This window comes from Leucopleurus acutus (genome assembly GCF_964270905.1).
Source record: "Leucopleurus acutus genome assembly, chromosome: 8".
NCBI lineage: Eukaryota > Metazoa > Chordata > Mammalia > Artiodactyla > Delphinidae > Leucopleurus > Leucopleurus acutus.
Window position 1 is genome coordinate 55,139,173 of NC_139151.1, and position 16,125 is coordinate 55,155,297.

The 16,125-nt window shown below is 35.4% G+C and overlaps 1 protein-coding gene across 1 annotated transcript in view; it reads left to right on the forward strand.

Annotated features, from left to right (window-relative positions):
- Positions 1-15,214, forward strand: part of PAK1 (p21 (RAC1) activated kinase 1) — a gene marked incomplete at its 3' end in the record, with an annotated part of 203,087 nt that extends 187,873 nt beyond the window's left edge. The window contains exons 15-16 of the mRNA XM_082844295.1: positions 11,748-11,902; positions 15,190-15,214. Of these exons, the coding sequence (XP_082700421.1) occupies positions 11,748-11,902; positions 15,190-15,214 (180 nt within the window). The remainder of the gene's footprint in view (positions 1-11,747; positions 11,903-15,189) is intronic.
- Positions 15,215-16,125: the final 911 nt, after the last annotated feature.

Genomic DNA, 16,125 nt, shown 5'->3' on the forward strand with positions numbered 1-16,125 from the left:
GAAAAAATCTTTAGAACAGTATTCCTTGTGGATAAAAATATTGACATCCTCAACAAAATATTAACAAACTGAATCCAGTAATATATAAAAAGGATAACATGTCATGATCAAAGGGGTTTTATCCTGAGAATGCAAGTCTGGTTCACAGTTGAAAATGAATGAATTTTATCATGTTAACATACACAAAGAAGAAAATAATATAATCAAGTTCCATTCTTGATAAACTCTCTCAGAAAACTAAAAACAGAAAGCAACTTTCTTAACAGTATACCTATAGCCACCATCATACTGAATGGTGAAAGACTGAATTCATTTCCATAAGACCTGGCAAAAGGGAGGATGCCTCATCACTCTATTTAACATCATATTGTTAGTCCTAGCCTGTGCAATAAGTAAGGAAAAAGGCATACAGATTGCAAAGGAAGAAAGAGAACTATTTCTGTTTGCAGAGGACCTGATTGTCTATGTATAAAATCCCAAGGAATCTACCAGAAATATCCAAGAATTAATAGGTGAGTTTAGGGTTTACACAGGATACAAAGTCAATATTTGAAGAAAGCAAACCCCCAAACCCCCTTAATCTAATCAGAGAGGACTTCCAGTTTCAACTTTGATATGTAAAGAGTTTGGAAGTTGTCACTGCCCTCCTTAAAACAAGAAAAAATCCAAGCAAACTGAAAATCAATGAATTTTCTTGGATACATTTGAGAATTGAAGTTATAGGGCAAACCGTTACTCTGAAATCTGGAGAGACAAGTGAATAAAGAGAATCACAGCCAAGATCAGCTTACCAGAAGCAGAAGCCATTGGAGCCAGTAACTGGTAGGAGCAGTTTAAGTATAAGTGGTAATATTGAGTAATTGCTGAAGGCTGAGTGTGAACTAGTTTGAGTCTTAAAAACTCCTGAGGGCCCAGTTTTATACAGGCCCCCACATTTTTGTGGGCTTTGCATCCAGGAACTCCATCAGGTTCTTACAGTGAAGATCAAGAAAACAAAATCATCTCCGGTTTTGAACAGGGAAAGGAGAATATAACCCTTTTGAAATGCATCCAGAGTATTCTCCATTACAAAGGCTTAGTCTCCAGAAGTAACCACATTACCATAACCTTATCAAATACATGGGGAGGGAAATCAGCCAACTCAAGCCCTCTCTAGCCTTCCTGTCATGTAAAGGTAGAGAAAAAAAATACTAAGAAATGCTTTTGAAAGTCATAGCCCAGACTCAGACCCACTAAAAAATACAAAGATTTAATCATAAGGTTATAGTATACTTCCCTTCCTCAGCACCTTACCGCTACATGAACAGGGCTTCTGTATAATAAAAGTGGATTATGACTGAGAGAACTTAAACAGACTCTGTTTAAGTTCTTAAGGAACCCAGAGAAATAGGATAGGACACAAAATAAAACAAGGAAACTGAATCCTCTGGTACCTATAGCTATAGCAGACATTAAACATAGTCCAGGTCCTAGCAAGATTAATATAAAACCTGACAGTAAAAGCATGATTATCTCAGTTCCTATTACTGTTTACATCGTATCCAACTTCCAGCAAAAAAATTATAAGATATGCTAAAAGACAAGAAAAAACACAGTATGAAGAGACAAAGCAAGTATCACAACAAGACTCAGGTATAACACAGACTTTGGAAATGTCAGAGAATTTAAAATAATTATAATTAATATGTTAAGGGCTCTAACATATTAGAAGTGTGGAAAAAGTAGACAACATGAAAGAAAAAATAAGTAGTGTAAGCAGAGAGATGGAAACTCTAAGAAAGAATCAAATGGAACCACTAGAAATCAAAAACATTTAACAGAAATGAAGAATGCCTTTGATGGACTCATCGGTAGGCTGGAAAATAAGGAAAAATCAGTGATATTGAAGATACATCACTAGAAACTTCCTACATTGAAATGTAAAAAAAAAAAAAGAAAAGAAAAGAACAGGACAGAATAGCCAAGAATTGTGGGATAGCTACAAAAGGTATAACATACATGGGATAGGAATTCCAAATGGAGAAAGAAAAAGTGAAAGGAACAGGAGAAATATTTGAAGTACTAATGGCAGAAAATTTTCCAAAATTAATGACAGAAACCAAACCACATATCCAGGAAGCTCAGAGAACACCAGGCAGGATAAATACCCAAAAGATCTATACCTAGCCATACTATATTTAAACTGCAGAAAACCAAAGACAAAGAAAAGAATCCAAAGAGAGGGGTAAAAATCCTCACCTACAGAGGAGCAAAGATAAGAATTACATCAGCCTTCTCATCAGAAACCATGCAAACAAGAAGAGTATACAATTTATAATGTTGAAAGAAAAAAACCCACTGACCTAAAATTATATATCCAGCAAAATTATTCTTCAAAATTAAAGGAGAAATAAAGACTTGTTCAAACAAAAACTGAGGTAATTTGTCACCAAGAGAATTGCCTTGCAAGAAACATCAAAAGAAGTTCTTCAGAGAGAAGGAAGATAACATAGGTCAGAAACTTGGATCGACATGAAAGAAAGAGAATCAGAGAAGGAATAAATGACACTTAAAAATAAAATCTTCTATTTTTATTATTCAGTATAGACTTCTGGTAGAAAGTGTAGAAGAAAGTTGCAGTGACCCTGGATTAGTAAAGAGTTCTTAGAGCAAAAGCATGATCCTTAAAAGAAAAAAATTGATAAGTTGATCCTTATCAAAATGAAAAACTTGCTCTGTGAAATACATTGTTAAGAGAATGAAAAGACAAGTCACAGACTGGGAGAAAATATTTGCAAATCGCATATCTGATAAACGACTTTTATCTAGAATAATAAAAAAAAAACTCAAAAATCAGAAATTAAGCCATTTAAAAAATGGCCGAATGTTTGAATAGCTACTTCACCAAAGAAGTACATGGATGGCAAATAAGCACATGAAAAAATGCTCAATTTAATTAATCATTAAGGAAATGCAAATTTAAGCCACAATGAGATACTATGGTAAAACCTATAGAATGACTTCAAAAAAAGAAAGTCTTGGGAATAGCAATAGCTGGTGAGAATATGGATCCCTTGGACTCCCATGCATTGCTGGTGGGAGTGCAAGATGATACAACCACTCTGGTAAACCATTTGGCTGTTGCTTGTAATGATAAACATACACTTACCATAGATTTGTAAACAAGGAATATTGCCAAGATTAAAAGTAATTCAGAGCATACCAAACATATCTAAGTGTTTCTGGCATCCTTCTTGCTTGTAAGTAGGATATGGCATATAGCATGAAGAAGTCAACCTTTGATATTTTGCTATCTAAGAAACAGCACATAATTTGGTTGTAAAAGTATTTAATAATTTTACAGTTGACCCTTGAACAATATGGACTTGAACTGCATGGGTACACTTACATGCAGATTAAAAGAAAAAATGCATACTGAGCACTGCACCATCTGTGGTTGGTTGAATCCGCAGATGCAGAACTGTGGACAAAGAGGACCGACTGTAAAGTTACAGTCAGATTTTTGACTGCGTGGGGATCAGCACCTCTAACTCCTGCGTTGTTCAAGGAGTTCTGTTTTTCTGAATTTAGAGTCCTATACTGGAAAGGTGATATAAAAAATGTTATTGTAGTGGGTTGGTCACTTAAGAATATTAAGTACTTGAGAACAATGAATGTTTGTAGTTTTACTACCTATTAAGCAGACTGGTAATACAATGTTTTAAAATAAAAATAGCAGAAGATAACATAATTTTAAGGAACTTGAGTTCCTTCAGAAGTGAGGAACTTCTGTTTTTATTTAAAAATAATACCAGGCATGCCAAGGTTACCACAAAGTACACAGTTATTTTGGGGAAAAATAGGACAGATATTTTGGGCAGATGACCCACAATGTAAATAAAGATTTAGTCCATATTTTAAGGAAAAGACTGAGTATTCAAAGATCAGTTTTGTCATTTTAACAAAGAGGAAACTGAATTACAATCTTGCAATAATATAACATTTGTTTGTAAAGGATTCACAAGACTTGAAAAAATCTTAAATGAGCTTGTTTCTGAACCAACTTTGTCAAAATTTTAATGTATTTAATTGATTCTTACCACATTCATTATTTTCAGTTATCATAAACTAAAGTAACTATAGTTCACTTTCTCTCAAATCTTCTGTAACTTACTGTACCCACCTATTTGTTTTTAATTATTATTATTCTAGAACAACCGGATAATTTAAATCAGCTGTGTCACTAAACACACTGTTTAGTTCAGTTGACTTTTTTCTTTACATAGCAAGATTTCTTGGTGAAGAAAGTAGTTGGTTAAAATATATTCTGGTACAAACTCCCCACCTCATTACTAACCAGTACTTTGAATACCCTTATTCTAACATATTTATAGTGGGAAATAATACAGCTGAGGAAAGCATCCCAGCATCAGGTTAGATTTTTGCCTGGAATTGTTCATCAATTGCTGAACAGTTGGGTGTCACTTATTTACCTATTAGTTGAACCATTGGGCATGTCATTTATGCTTTCAAGCTTCCGTTTTTTCATTTTTAATATAGTGTTCTACGGTTGAATTAAATAATGCATTTGAAGTTTTCTGCAAATTGTATTTTATTGTTACTGTAGTCCAACTCTAAGAAGGTCACTTTTTCAGTGACCACTGTCATGGAACCTATATCATGTTTTATTTGTCTGTCTGTCTGTCTTATCTCCCTTACTATACTGTGAATATCTTGAGAGCAGGATTGGTGTTTTATGAACGCACAGCATAAGCTTGCTGAATGAATGGTTATCCAGGGCTTAGTCAGCAAATCTGTGTGTCATACTCATTTCTTCTCTCTCAGTGTTGTTGAAAATGTATAGTTAATGGCATTGATAAATTAATTTTCCTGTAACACTGCATTTCAAGTACCATCCACTGCCACAAAACCAAGTCCAATGCAAGTCCTTGTAATTGCATTTAATAAACATCACCCACCCAATGGAGCTACAACACAAAGTGTTAACAATGGTGCTAGTTGGTTAAAAGTAAATTTAGTGCTTTTTTATTTTCTATATTTACTCAGGCTAAAGAATTTAAACTGTGATGTTGTATGCCGAGGGCTTGGGCTATGTTATTTATAATACTATAATAAATTATATGTTTATTGTATCAGCCAAAGTGAAAGACAAATTTTTGATAATTACCTCAAATTATTCAATTCCTGTTGATGGAATCAATATCCTTAGAAGGCTGTTTCCTAGGAAATATGCTATTTTTTCAGACTCTTTATAAGCAGATATTGTTTTCTAAGGGTTTGGGGAGTCCTACAATTGGAGAGGTCTAAAAGCCCCAGAGAACATTTAACCTTGTCATGGGTTAACATCAAAAAGCGTGATTCCCACATATTAAAAGAAGACAGAAATTATACAAGAGACACAACCAACTTTAGTGAAATTTATGTATATTTTCTCTGAGAATTGTCATGACAAACATTCACTATTACACCCCAAGCATTTTAAAAACTCTTCTACTAGCTTAAGTATATTTCCCTTCATTTAGGTATTACTTACACAAATAATCATTATTGAGTTGGTGTAGTAGGCTGATTGGTGACCCCAGAAAAGATATAGCCACATGCTAATACCTAGAACCTGTGACCATTATCATAAAGGCAAAAGATGTGATTAAGTTAAGGATCTGGAAAGAAGGAGCTTATCCTGGATTATCTGGGTGGGCCTTAAATATAATCATGTATTGTTGTAATGGAGAGACAAGGGGAGAACAGACATACATATAGAGGAGACCACACAGAGAAGGGAAGCGATGTGATTATGGAGGTAGGAACTGGAGTGATGTGGCTATTAGCCAAAGAAGGCCAGGGCATGTCAGCAGTCACCAGAAGCTAGTACAGACAGATTCTCCGCCAGAGCCGCCAGAGTGAGCATGGGCCTGATAACACCTTGGTTTTAGACTTTTGGCCTCCAAACTGTGAGAGAATAAATTTCTCTTCAATTACCAAGTTTGCATTAATGATGGAATTCTTGAATTCCATAGGTTGGTCTTTCTTTTCTATAAGAGGCCCTTGTCTAAGGACATTAATCAGAGCATTCTGTTTAGATCATCTGTTGATGATCTGCCAAAGTATTTCCTCTAATGTCTGTTTTACTGTGGGGCTCTACCTTTAGGACAGCAATTTGTTTGGGGAGTTCCAAAACATCTAGTAATATGCGTATTTATTATTCATTTTTAATACAGATAACTGAAGAGGTTAAAAATCTCTATTTTTTCCCCCATAACATTCCAAAGTTGTGAATCACTTGAAAGGCAAACAAGCAATGCATATATTTACCCTTTTATTTTTAGTAATCCCACATGCCATAGAGACAGCCATAATTTTGGCCAGTTGAGCCAATTTGATATCTGGTAATGGATCTGAGATTCTATAAGGGAATCTAGAAAAATTATTGCATAATCAGCCTATTACCTTTTTTCATTTTTAAGTTTAACCTATCAATAAGTAACATTAAATCAAGATTTGATATAGGAGCATCCAAAAGATCTGTTCCAGGTATGGACAGTTCTCAAATTATAGAAATGATGAGATTCTCCTTTGTTGATAAGGATAATACAGTTGCTATTAAGCGTGTTACATTAGTAACTGGTAATATGAGAAAGAGAAGGTAGGTATTTTGTAATTAATCAACTAATATAAAAATACTGGATATTTTAAGTTAACAAGAGGCATTATATTGAATGTGGTACCATAAAATAGATGAACCTATTATGAGATCTGAAGATTATTAGACTAATTTAGCTAAGACTGTATGTTTTTCTGAGGCAAAGATGAAAAGCCTTGGATCAAGGAATAGGCATTAATAGGCAGAGTCTTTGATGTATGTCTTGTCGTTAAATTAATACTCATAGACTATGGCCTTCCCTTTTACTTTCAAAAAGAAAGATTTATGATGATCTGGAAGATCAGCAAAGATGATGGTTGAAGAAATATTTTGAGATCACTGAAGGTCTTTCTGTGTTTTGTGAGAATGGTTCCAAGATGTAAGTCAAATCATACAGAGAGCTATTTCAAAAAAGCTTGCTACCTATACTCTACAACATCCAGTTAATCCCAGAAATCATCTTAATTTTCTTGAGTGTTTGGCCTTGGATAATTTTGGATAATTTGTAATCTCTCACTAGATTATGTCTCTCCTTAGCCAATAGGTCATGGCCAAGGTCAGGGGTTTGCAAACTATGGCCTGCTGTTCAAATCTAGCCCAATGACTATTTTATAGCTTGTGAGCTCAGAATGGTTTTTGCATTTGTAAATGGTTGAAGAAAAATCAAAAGAATAATGTTTCATGACACATAAAAATTATATAAAAGTCATATTTCAGTATCCATAAATAAAGTTTTATTGGAACATAGCTATACTTATTCACTTATGAATTGTCTATGGCTGTTTTTGCAATATAATACCAGAGTTGAATAATTGTGACATAGACTATATGTCTAACAAAGTCAAAAATGTTTAGTGTATGGCCCTTCACAGAGTAAGTTTGCTGATTCCTGGATAATGAAATGTTATTTTGTACAGTTAAAATTTCTCCTTAGAGTCTATGTGAATAGAATTTATAAAGTCAGTCTTAGAATTTCAAGATGGGTATGGGTTACTGCATATCCTTAAGATCTTGGTTTAAGACTTGAGAAAAGTAGGATGGGACTTCCATAAATGCCTGAAACATAACTTTCCAGGTGAAGTGTTGATTTTGCTCTGGTGAAAGCAATAAATATTGGCTATCTTTATAAGCTAGGAAATGAAAGAAAGTAAAGATAGGACCAAAGAGAGTACATTCAGGTTAGGCAGTGCTAGAAAATGAGGTATAACTCTTTGGTTAATAGCTCACAGATATTGATGGCAGACCACCATCTCAGTTTTGGGGTTTTTAAAAAACATGTAAAATAGACATATTGCTTGGACTAATGCAAGGGATAATTAAGCCTTGTTATATTGCCTGTTATAGTTGGCTTAGATCTTTTCTAACTTCAGCATTAATAGGATCTTAGGCAACAGTGTCGACAGAGTCAATCTGAACTCCTGTGGGTTTAACTCCAATTATTCTGCCTCTTTTCCCCTTGGGTTCTGGTACCGTGGACAATTATTTGGTTATTTTTCTTGAATCAACGTACTCAAGTCCATAGTTATAATTTGATAATGTGCAGTAGAATTTTCTGTGACTCCTGATAGTAATTTGTCTGTGGTACATTTCTTCTGGTGGTTCTTGCAAAGTAGGTTCCTAACAAAGCTTATAAGAGTGTGCCATAGAGAAGAGAGTAGTGTTCTTCTGACAGTTACAGATAAAGACATGGAAAAGGACTTAGGGTTGTTAAAAATTCCCACTTCTTGGTTTTAGTGCTCTGAGAAATGTGATTTGCTATGGTAGTGACATTAATAGTAAAGGTAGTTGTACCTGTATCAACAAGAAAACTGTATTGTTGTTCATTGATATTTACAGATAGTTCTCATAATTGTCTGTTGAGCGGTATTGTTTCCCTCGCAGTGGCATCACTGGGCAGATTTTGGATAATTTTCCTACTTCTAAACCAATATGATACATTGAATCACCCACTGGCTCTTCTACTTGAAATTTTTCTAAGCATAGGCATAGAGAACCAAGGACTTTTTAGTACTGTTTTGAAAATGTTCAACTTTACATTGGAGATAGTCTAAACTGGCATTGTCCCTTTCCAGTTTATTTTTCTGAATAAGTCCTCCCATTTTATATATAAAAAAGAGGCCCAACTTACTTCAGATATTAGATCTACCCTGTAATGCTATTTAGAGATTACTGGAATCTAGTTTTAAACTCTATTGATTAATCTTCATAGTTTTACTATTTTGAATTTTTCATCCACTTTATCATTAAAGTAAAGGTTTCATAAATAAATGTCCTTGTATAGTGCATTTCTTATTCCTTTTTCCCATTCAGGGACATTTTAAAAATTATGCACAGCTGAGTTATTTAAATCCTTTCTTGGTCTTTCCCATCCTGTTCTTTTAACAATTTTCCCCTCATGAAGGTCTAATGATTAAGTGCATCAGTTGGTCTAGATCTGGTAGAATCTAACAAAAGCTTGTATTCCAAAGCAAATTTCTATTTTCCTGAGGATTAAGAAAACCTTTACTTATAAACCTCTACTCAGATGTAGACCATGGTTTAATTCCAGACTTACGATCTGCCTTCAGGTATAGCATGGGAATATTGTGCAATGTGATTTATTCTTTCTTGAGAAAAAGGTGAGAAAGGGCAGGTTGCTTAGGAAGTCAAAGGATGGAGAAGAAATGGAAAGTGTGAGAAGGAGAATGAAGATAAAGTTGTATAGAGAAAAAGAGAGATTATTTGAGTCTTGGTAAAATGTGAGGTAGCTGCTGCTTCCTTCTCCTGAGAGATAGCCTGTTATCACTGACTTTACCCACAAATTGGCAAATGACAATAAAAGTAGCCATCTCTTAAAGTTAATATAGCTAATATATGTATGGACTGAGGTATAAGATGAAATGCTGTGTACTGCAAAGAAATTATAACATTTCCTGCCATTAGGGAGTTGCACTGCAGTAGAAGCAGTAGAGAGTGAGTGAACTATTGTGTATTGTGCACTTCTCTGTGTACCAGACATGCTCCTAGACCTGGTAAATATTTTATCATACTTGATCTTCAAAATAATCCTGTGAATACCTAGATTACTTCTCCCCTTCCCCATTTTATATTAGGGTAATGAAGACTTTGAAATTTTAAATGGTTTTACCAATGTTACACAGCAAGAAGTATATGAAGCTAGGATTTGAATCTGGTCTAGGATATGTACAAATGACTGAAGAAGGCAGAATGAGACATACAATTACAAAGGCCTAAAAATGGGTCGTTGGGGTTTAGCACCATTGAAGTCTCTTTAGTTTAGGAATATTTAAGGGAGGGTTCATTAAGGAGGTAGCATTTGAACTGGGCTTTGCAGTTTGAGGATAGGATTTTAACAGGTGGATATGGTAACAAAGGCAAATGAGTGATAGAGCTGGGATTGAATTCAATTCAGTCTGAAGTCAAAGCCTATTTTCTTTCCATTCCACAAAACTAGAACAGTGAGAGAAAATGTGGAAGCCAGTGCAACTGAAAGGAGATTGTAATATTTTGAGTTATAGTAAAAAAAGGTTGAAAAGGAACTTCAAGACAAGAACATGAAGGACCTTCAGTACAAATACAGCAGGTTCTACAATATAGAATAAATCGTTCCAAATACCATGATGACCTATGGAGATTACATTTAATATCTCTTCTTGGCAAATCTTCTCTCAGGACCAGTATTTTGGAGGGCCTGGTGGGTTGAATGGTAATGGACCAACATGGAGGTAGGGCTGGGTATGGGACTAAAAGCAGGAGAATTGGAAAATGCTTTTGATAGGAGCCAGTGTTTTCTCTGATATATTTATTTTTAGTTCAAACCATTTTACAATATGAAGCCCCTATCAGAGGCTGATAGAGAAAAAGCAGGAAATACTAACTGAATTATTGGAACTTGCACAGAAGGAAAAAAAATCTGTGATATTTGATCTTAATGCCCCTGCACCAAGACATTTTCACAGAAGCTTGTATGTCCGCCATGTAGTAAGCGTGATCCTTGACTCTAAGATTGAGCAACATCTGGTATGTCTATCTTAGTATTCATGGTAGAGGTTGGGAGGTGGGTAGCATGTCCCAGGAGCATAGCAGCTGAATCTGACCTACCTTGTAGATCTTCCCTGGGATCCTAAAATAATTTTGCTCCCTGTAAAAATGGAGATGACTACTTTATACAGCTATATGTGGCAATCTAAGAATGACCCAATGAAATTTACATCAGTGGGGAAAAACATTGAGGCTGTTTGCTATTACAAACCAAATGAAATGTCACCACTCTGTTAAAAGGGAATGTGTGTAATGGCTATATGACGTGACCTGCACCATCACCAGCATACAGCTATTAGAAAGAGCCTTGAGGTAACGGGGAGAAAGAATCTACCCCATCTTTCTTCTCTTAGTTGCTGCTCCCCACTGGGGGGAATAATTTATTTAATTGGCCAAGCCACTCAAGTTCTATAGCCATTGGTCCTTATAAAAAAAAAAAAAAGAAAGAAAAGAAAGAGCCTCGGTATGGAACACTAAGGCTTTGAGGACTTGGCTTTCATTAATGACATATAAAGAGACTTTTTGAGCAGAGAGTTTTTCATCATGTGTTTCAGAAGCAACTCTGCATTTGGGCAGTCAGTCATTCCAAATGTCTTAAATTCTCAGAATATAGAAGAAAGCTATGAGTGAAACAAATATGTGTCTTTTTGCAAATAGAACTATTTCCACAGATGAGTCATAACAGCATTCCCTGTTGGCAGGAAATGACCCCCTGCAAAGATGATTTTTAGCATCATTAGCCAGAGGAGATGTTTATGATTCCCACCTTTCCTCCACACGTACCAGCTCCTCATCCACTCTGGCCAGTGTGAGGACATAGTGGACCCTTGGTCCCATGATGTTAACTGGGAAAACTCAGCTCCAGAACAACCTGGGTGAAAGCCCCATTATAAGAATTCATTAGACAATATTAGGCCAGGTTGACTCTATCACCAAGGGCTAGAATCTCTCTGCTCCCTATAGACTGTTACCCATGCTGGAATGGGGCTCCAGCCATTCTACTTGGGGCTGTTTGTACCTAAGCAGCTGGATTATCCACTGAAAGACTTCCTGTTTTTCCTTACAGATTTTTTGGTTGCCTGGTTTTGATAGGGAGTATGTCAGGAAAAGAGCTCCTGGTTTTCAGCAAGTGGGCCAGTTATTCTCCATTGAACGCCTCCCAAAAGAAAATATCAGTAGAATAAATGTTGACCACAAGAGGCTGTTCTACAGTGGATTGAGGTAAGTGTTTGACCACATCTCTTTTGGCATATATTGCCTTACTTGCACGAAATCTGTATCCCAACCAAGCTACTTAGGTCCCCCCTCCCACCTCAAGATTTCTGTGTGTGGCTATCTTTTTGGAATCTCCTGTTTTCATCTTCTTACCCTTCCCTCTGTCTCTGCCAACAAACATTTATCAAGGGTAGACTCTTCCTGGAACATACTCTTCAGCTCCTCCTTCATGCTTCAATCTCTCATCATTCAACACACCTTTTTGTATGCTTGGTGTTTTTGTTTTTATATAAATTGATCACTGAAAAGTCAGAACTCAGAAAGTTGTCGATTTCCTTCTGCCATTACTAGATGGATTGCAGTACCTTGTAAATAACTCTGTAATCCAGATAGCCAGATTTCTTATAGATATAATTCAGAACATAATTAAATCATTATTAGAAAAACCCTTAAAACAGCCAAGTATGAGAAGAAACTGAAATTCTTAACCACCACATTTATAAATATATAATCAGAGACAGATTTTTAGAATTAAAAGCACCTGGGAATAAAGTGGTAACTTTTTCAAACTTAGCTATTATTAATCACTGTTTAATTTAATCCATATTCCCTTTCTCTTAGATTAAAAATAATTTTTTTCAGATAATTGTAAAGGCTTCAGAGACAGTCTGAACATGTATATGTATTTTGTTCAGATATACATATATATCTCCAAAATCTCTTGAGCTAGTAAAAATTCCCCTAGATATCTTTCTGTATCTCAAGCCATGAGCTAGGCTGTTGGATACACCTCTGTTCATGTTCTGACTTTTCCAGCCTCTCTGGCCATGGGGGGAGATGATCATAAAATATGTCTTTTTCTTTTAGAATTAGATAATTATACATGTATTACCTCTTTTTCCCATTCAGAAGATTTCTCTTTGCCCAACTACTTCTCTGTTTTGAGTGTATTTCTGTTTCCTTTTACTTTTTTTTTTTTTTTTTTTTTTTGCGGTACGCGGGCCTCTCACTGTTGTGGCCTCTTCTGTTGCGGAGCACAGGCTCCGGACGCGCGGGCTCAGCGGCCATGGCTCACGGGCCCAGCCACTCCGCAGCATGTGAGATCCTCCCAGACCGGGGCACGAACCCGTGTCCCCTGCATTGGCAGGCGGACTCTCAACCACTGCGCCACCAGGGAAGCCCCCCTTTTACTTTTTTATCAAAGAGAAAATGGCTCCAGGATGATTTGCTTCTCTCCTAATCATAATTTAGATTCATCTAGTAGTTGGAAATAATTATAATAGCTTCCACTATTGAGCCTTTATTATGTGTCAAGTTCTGTTGGTAGACCACAGGCTCTTTTTGAAATTCTGGCTTACCCATCAGCTATGCGTGTGACTTTGGACAAGTTTCTAATAATCAGTTTTTTCATTTGAAAATTAAGGATAACAGTAACTTGATAGAATGGTTAAAAGATTAAGTGACATAATTCATATATGCACAGAGCAAAATGCTGGGCAAATATATGAACATAATGTTGTTCATATGTTGTTGTATGAATGTTGCTTTTATTATCACCATCCTTACATGCTGTGCCCTGGAAATTATCATCACCACCATTCTGCGAATGAGGCATCTTGCCTGTAAAGAGGAAAAGTTCAGGGAGGTTAGGTAATTCACCAAAGTCAATACAGTTGGTCAGTAAGGGACCACACTGAGATTTAAATATAGGCCTGACAGACTCCAGAGTCCAAATTCTTTCACTAATAAGCCTTTAGTTATTCATTGGCCATAGTTATATGGACATAGTTTCAGCTGGCATCAGACTTAAGAGAGATCATATCCTGAGTCCTATTAGAAAATCAAGCAGTTTAATTTAGCTCAGCAAATATTCACTGAGTAGTAATATATACAGTGCGCCATGCTAGTTTTATGTGAAAAGTCAACATAAGCGAGGCATCATCCTTTTTCTTAAGGAAACCATATATTCTAATAAGAATAAGGGTTTCTTCCATATGCCTATAATACAAGGTTGATTGTGACAGTTCATGAGCAGACTTTATTCCAAGTCATCCCCCTCAAGAAACACTAAATTTTAAGAAGTTAAGCGGTTGTAACTTGTTATTTGTATACTGTTCATGACCAGAATACTTATTATGATCACATTTCCAATACATTCTCTGTGAGCAGTGCTTACTTCCATCAGACCACACTCACAAGACATTGTGACCTTGCCATTTTGACTGAGAATGCTTTAAATACATTACTTTGATCAAACTTATATGAATATAGAGATGCCCTCTGTTTTATTTCTGATGTGGGAATTTTTAAGTGTTTAAAAATTTTTAATTTATTAAAAATTGAGTGAGGTGAAATTCACATAAAGTTAACCATTTTAAAGTAAACAATTCAGTGGCATTTAGTACATTCACAATGTTGTGCAACTGTCACCTGTAGTTCCAATACATTTTGGTACTGAACATTTTTATTTTCCCTCTGATTCTTGGTCAGTCTTGCCAGGGGGTTATGAATTTTACTAACCATTTCAAAACACCAAATTTTGGCTTTGTTAGCTTTATTCTGTTGCACATTTTCTTTCCTATTTCTTTGACTGCTGTTATCTTTATTATTTTCTTTCTTCTATTTCCTTTAGGTTTAATTTGCTCTTCTTTTAGAAGCAGAAAATTAGGTGATTGATTCTAGATCTTCTTTCCTAATGTAAACATTTAAGGCTGTAAATTTCCCTGCAAGCATTGCTTTAATTGCATTCCACAAATAATTTTGATGTATTCTTATTATCCAATTTAAAATATTTAAAAGTTTTTTTAGTTCCCACTTGACTCATGGATTATTTAGAAACGTGTTGCTAACTTTTTTAAAATTTGAGGATTTTCCGTCTACTCTAGTGTTATTGACTTCTGATTTAAGGTCACTGTGACCAGAGAACAGCTCTATATGATTTCAATACTTTATTTTTAAATTTTTAATTTTATTGACACGCCTTTGAAAGGTTTGTTTTGGTATAAGGCAAAGCGGCCAATTTGAAATACAAACAGATGGACACAATGTGTATATCAGATGTTGGGAGTAAAGATGGTTTATTGATTGAAATAATAGAGGCATTATTCTGATTTGTCTTGACATGAACGCTGATTTATAAATCTCCTCCCCATTGATTTCTTCCTGTAGTCCAGACACATAGAAATGATAAAAAATCTCACCAAAGCTCACCTTGGTGCTAATCAAGAGTGCTCGGTGAACATTATAAAACACATGATTTCAATACTTTAAATGTATTTAAACTTTTCTTATAGACCACTATGCTGTATATCTTGGTGAACTTCCCATGTCCACCTGAAAAAGGTGAGCTCTCTTCATTTGTTGGGTGTGATATTCTATAAATATCAATTAGTTTAAATTGGTTGATAGTCTTTTTAAGCATTTTATACTGCATCTTCCCCCTGCTTTTCCTATTCAGTTAACACGAAACATTAGTTTGCAGATCAAACTCACACACATCAGAGAACTTACCTACTATGAAGTTTTATTATTAATTTCAAAGATACAGCAGTCTATCAAGAGGCTCAGACAAAGCAAGGAGAGGTCAGAGACATTGATTTCAACTTTGCAGGTTTCTTCCTTTATTGGACCCGTACTCTGTGGCCCACAGTAATAGATACGGCCTCCAAGTGAGTGTTTGCAGGGTTATTTCACTTAGAAGGAGAGCATTTGAGTTACAGAACATCTGCATTTAATACTCCCAGGGAGTTGTATGGCTTATGTGACTTTCTCCAGGGACGCATGCCTCATAAATCCACATTCTGTATTTATTTACAAAATATATAATAAAGAAATACTCAACCAGAAACATCCTTTTAAAAAATGTTCTATACATAAGGCCTTTCTTCCTGGTAAATATTATTATTATATTTAGAAAATATGTAGGTATCATGTTGACAAGGAGATTAGACCATGTCTTCTTCCTTCTTTCTTCTGGGAGCAACCTCTTCAGTCAGAGAGAAATTAAGGCCTCCTTGTGCATCATCTGTCAGTTATGGAGAAGGGGGTGTAGTATCTCCAATTATGATTGTTGATTTGTATATCTCTCCCTTTAGCTCTGTCTGTTGCTGTTATTGTGATTGTTATGGTTGTTCGGCTTCTCATATTTTAAACTCTTTTATTAGGTGTATTTGCATTTTATAATTGTTAGATCTTTTTGGTGAATCCACCCTTTCATTATGAAATGTCCA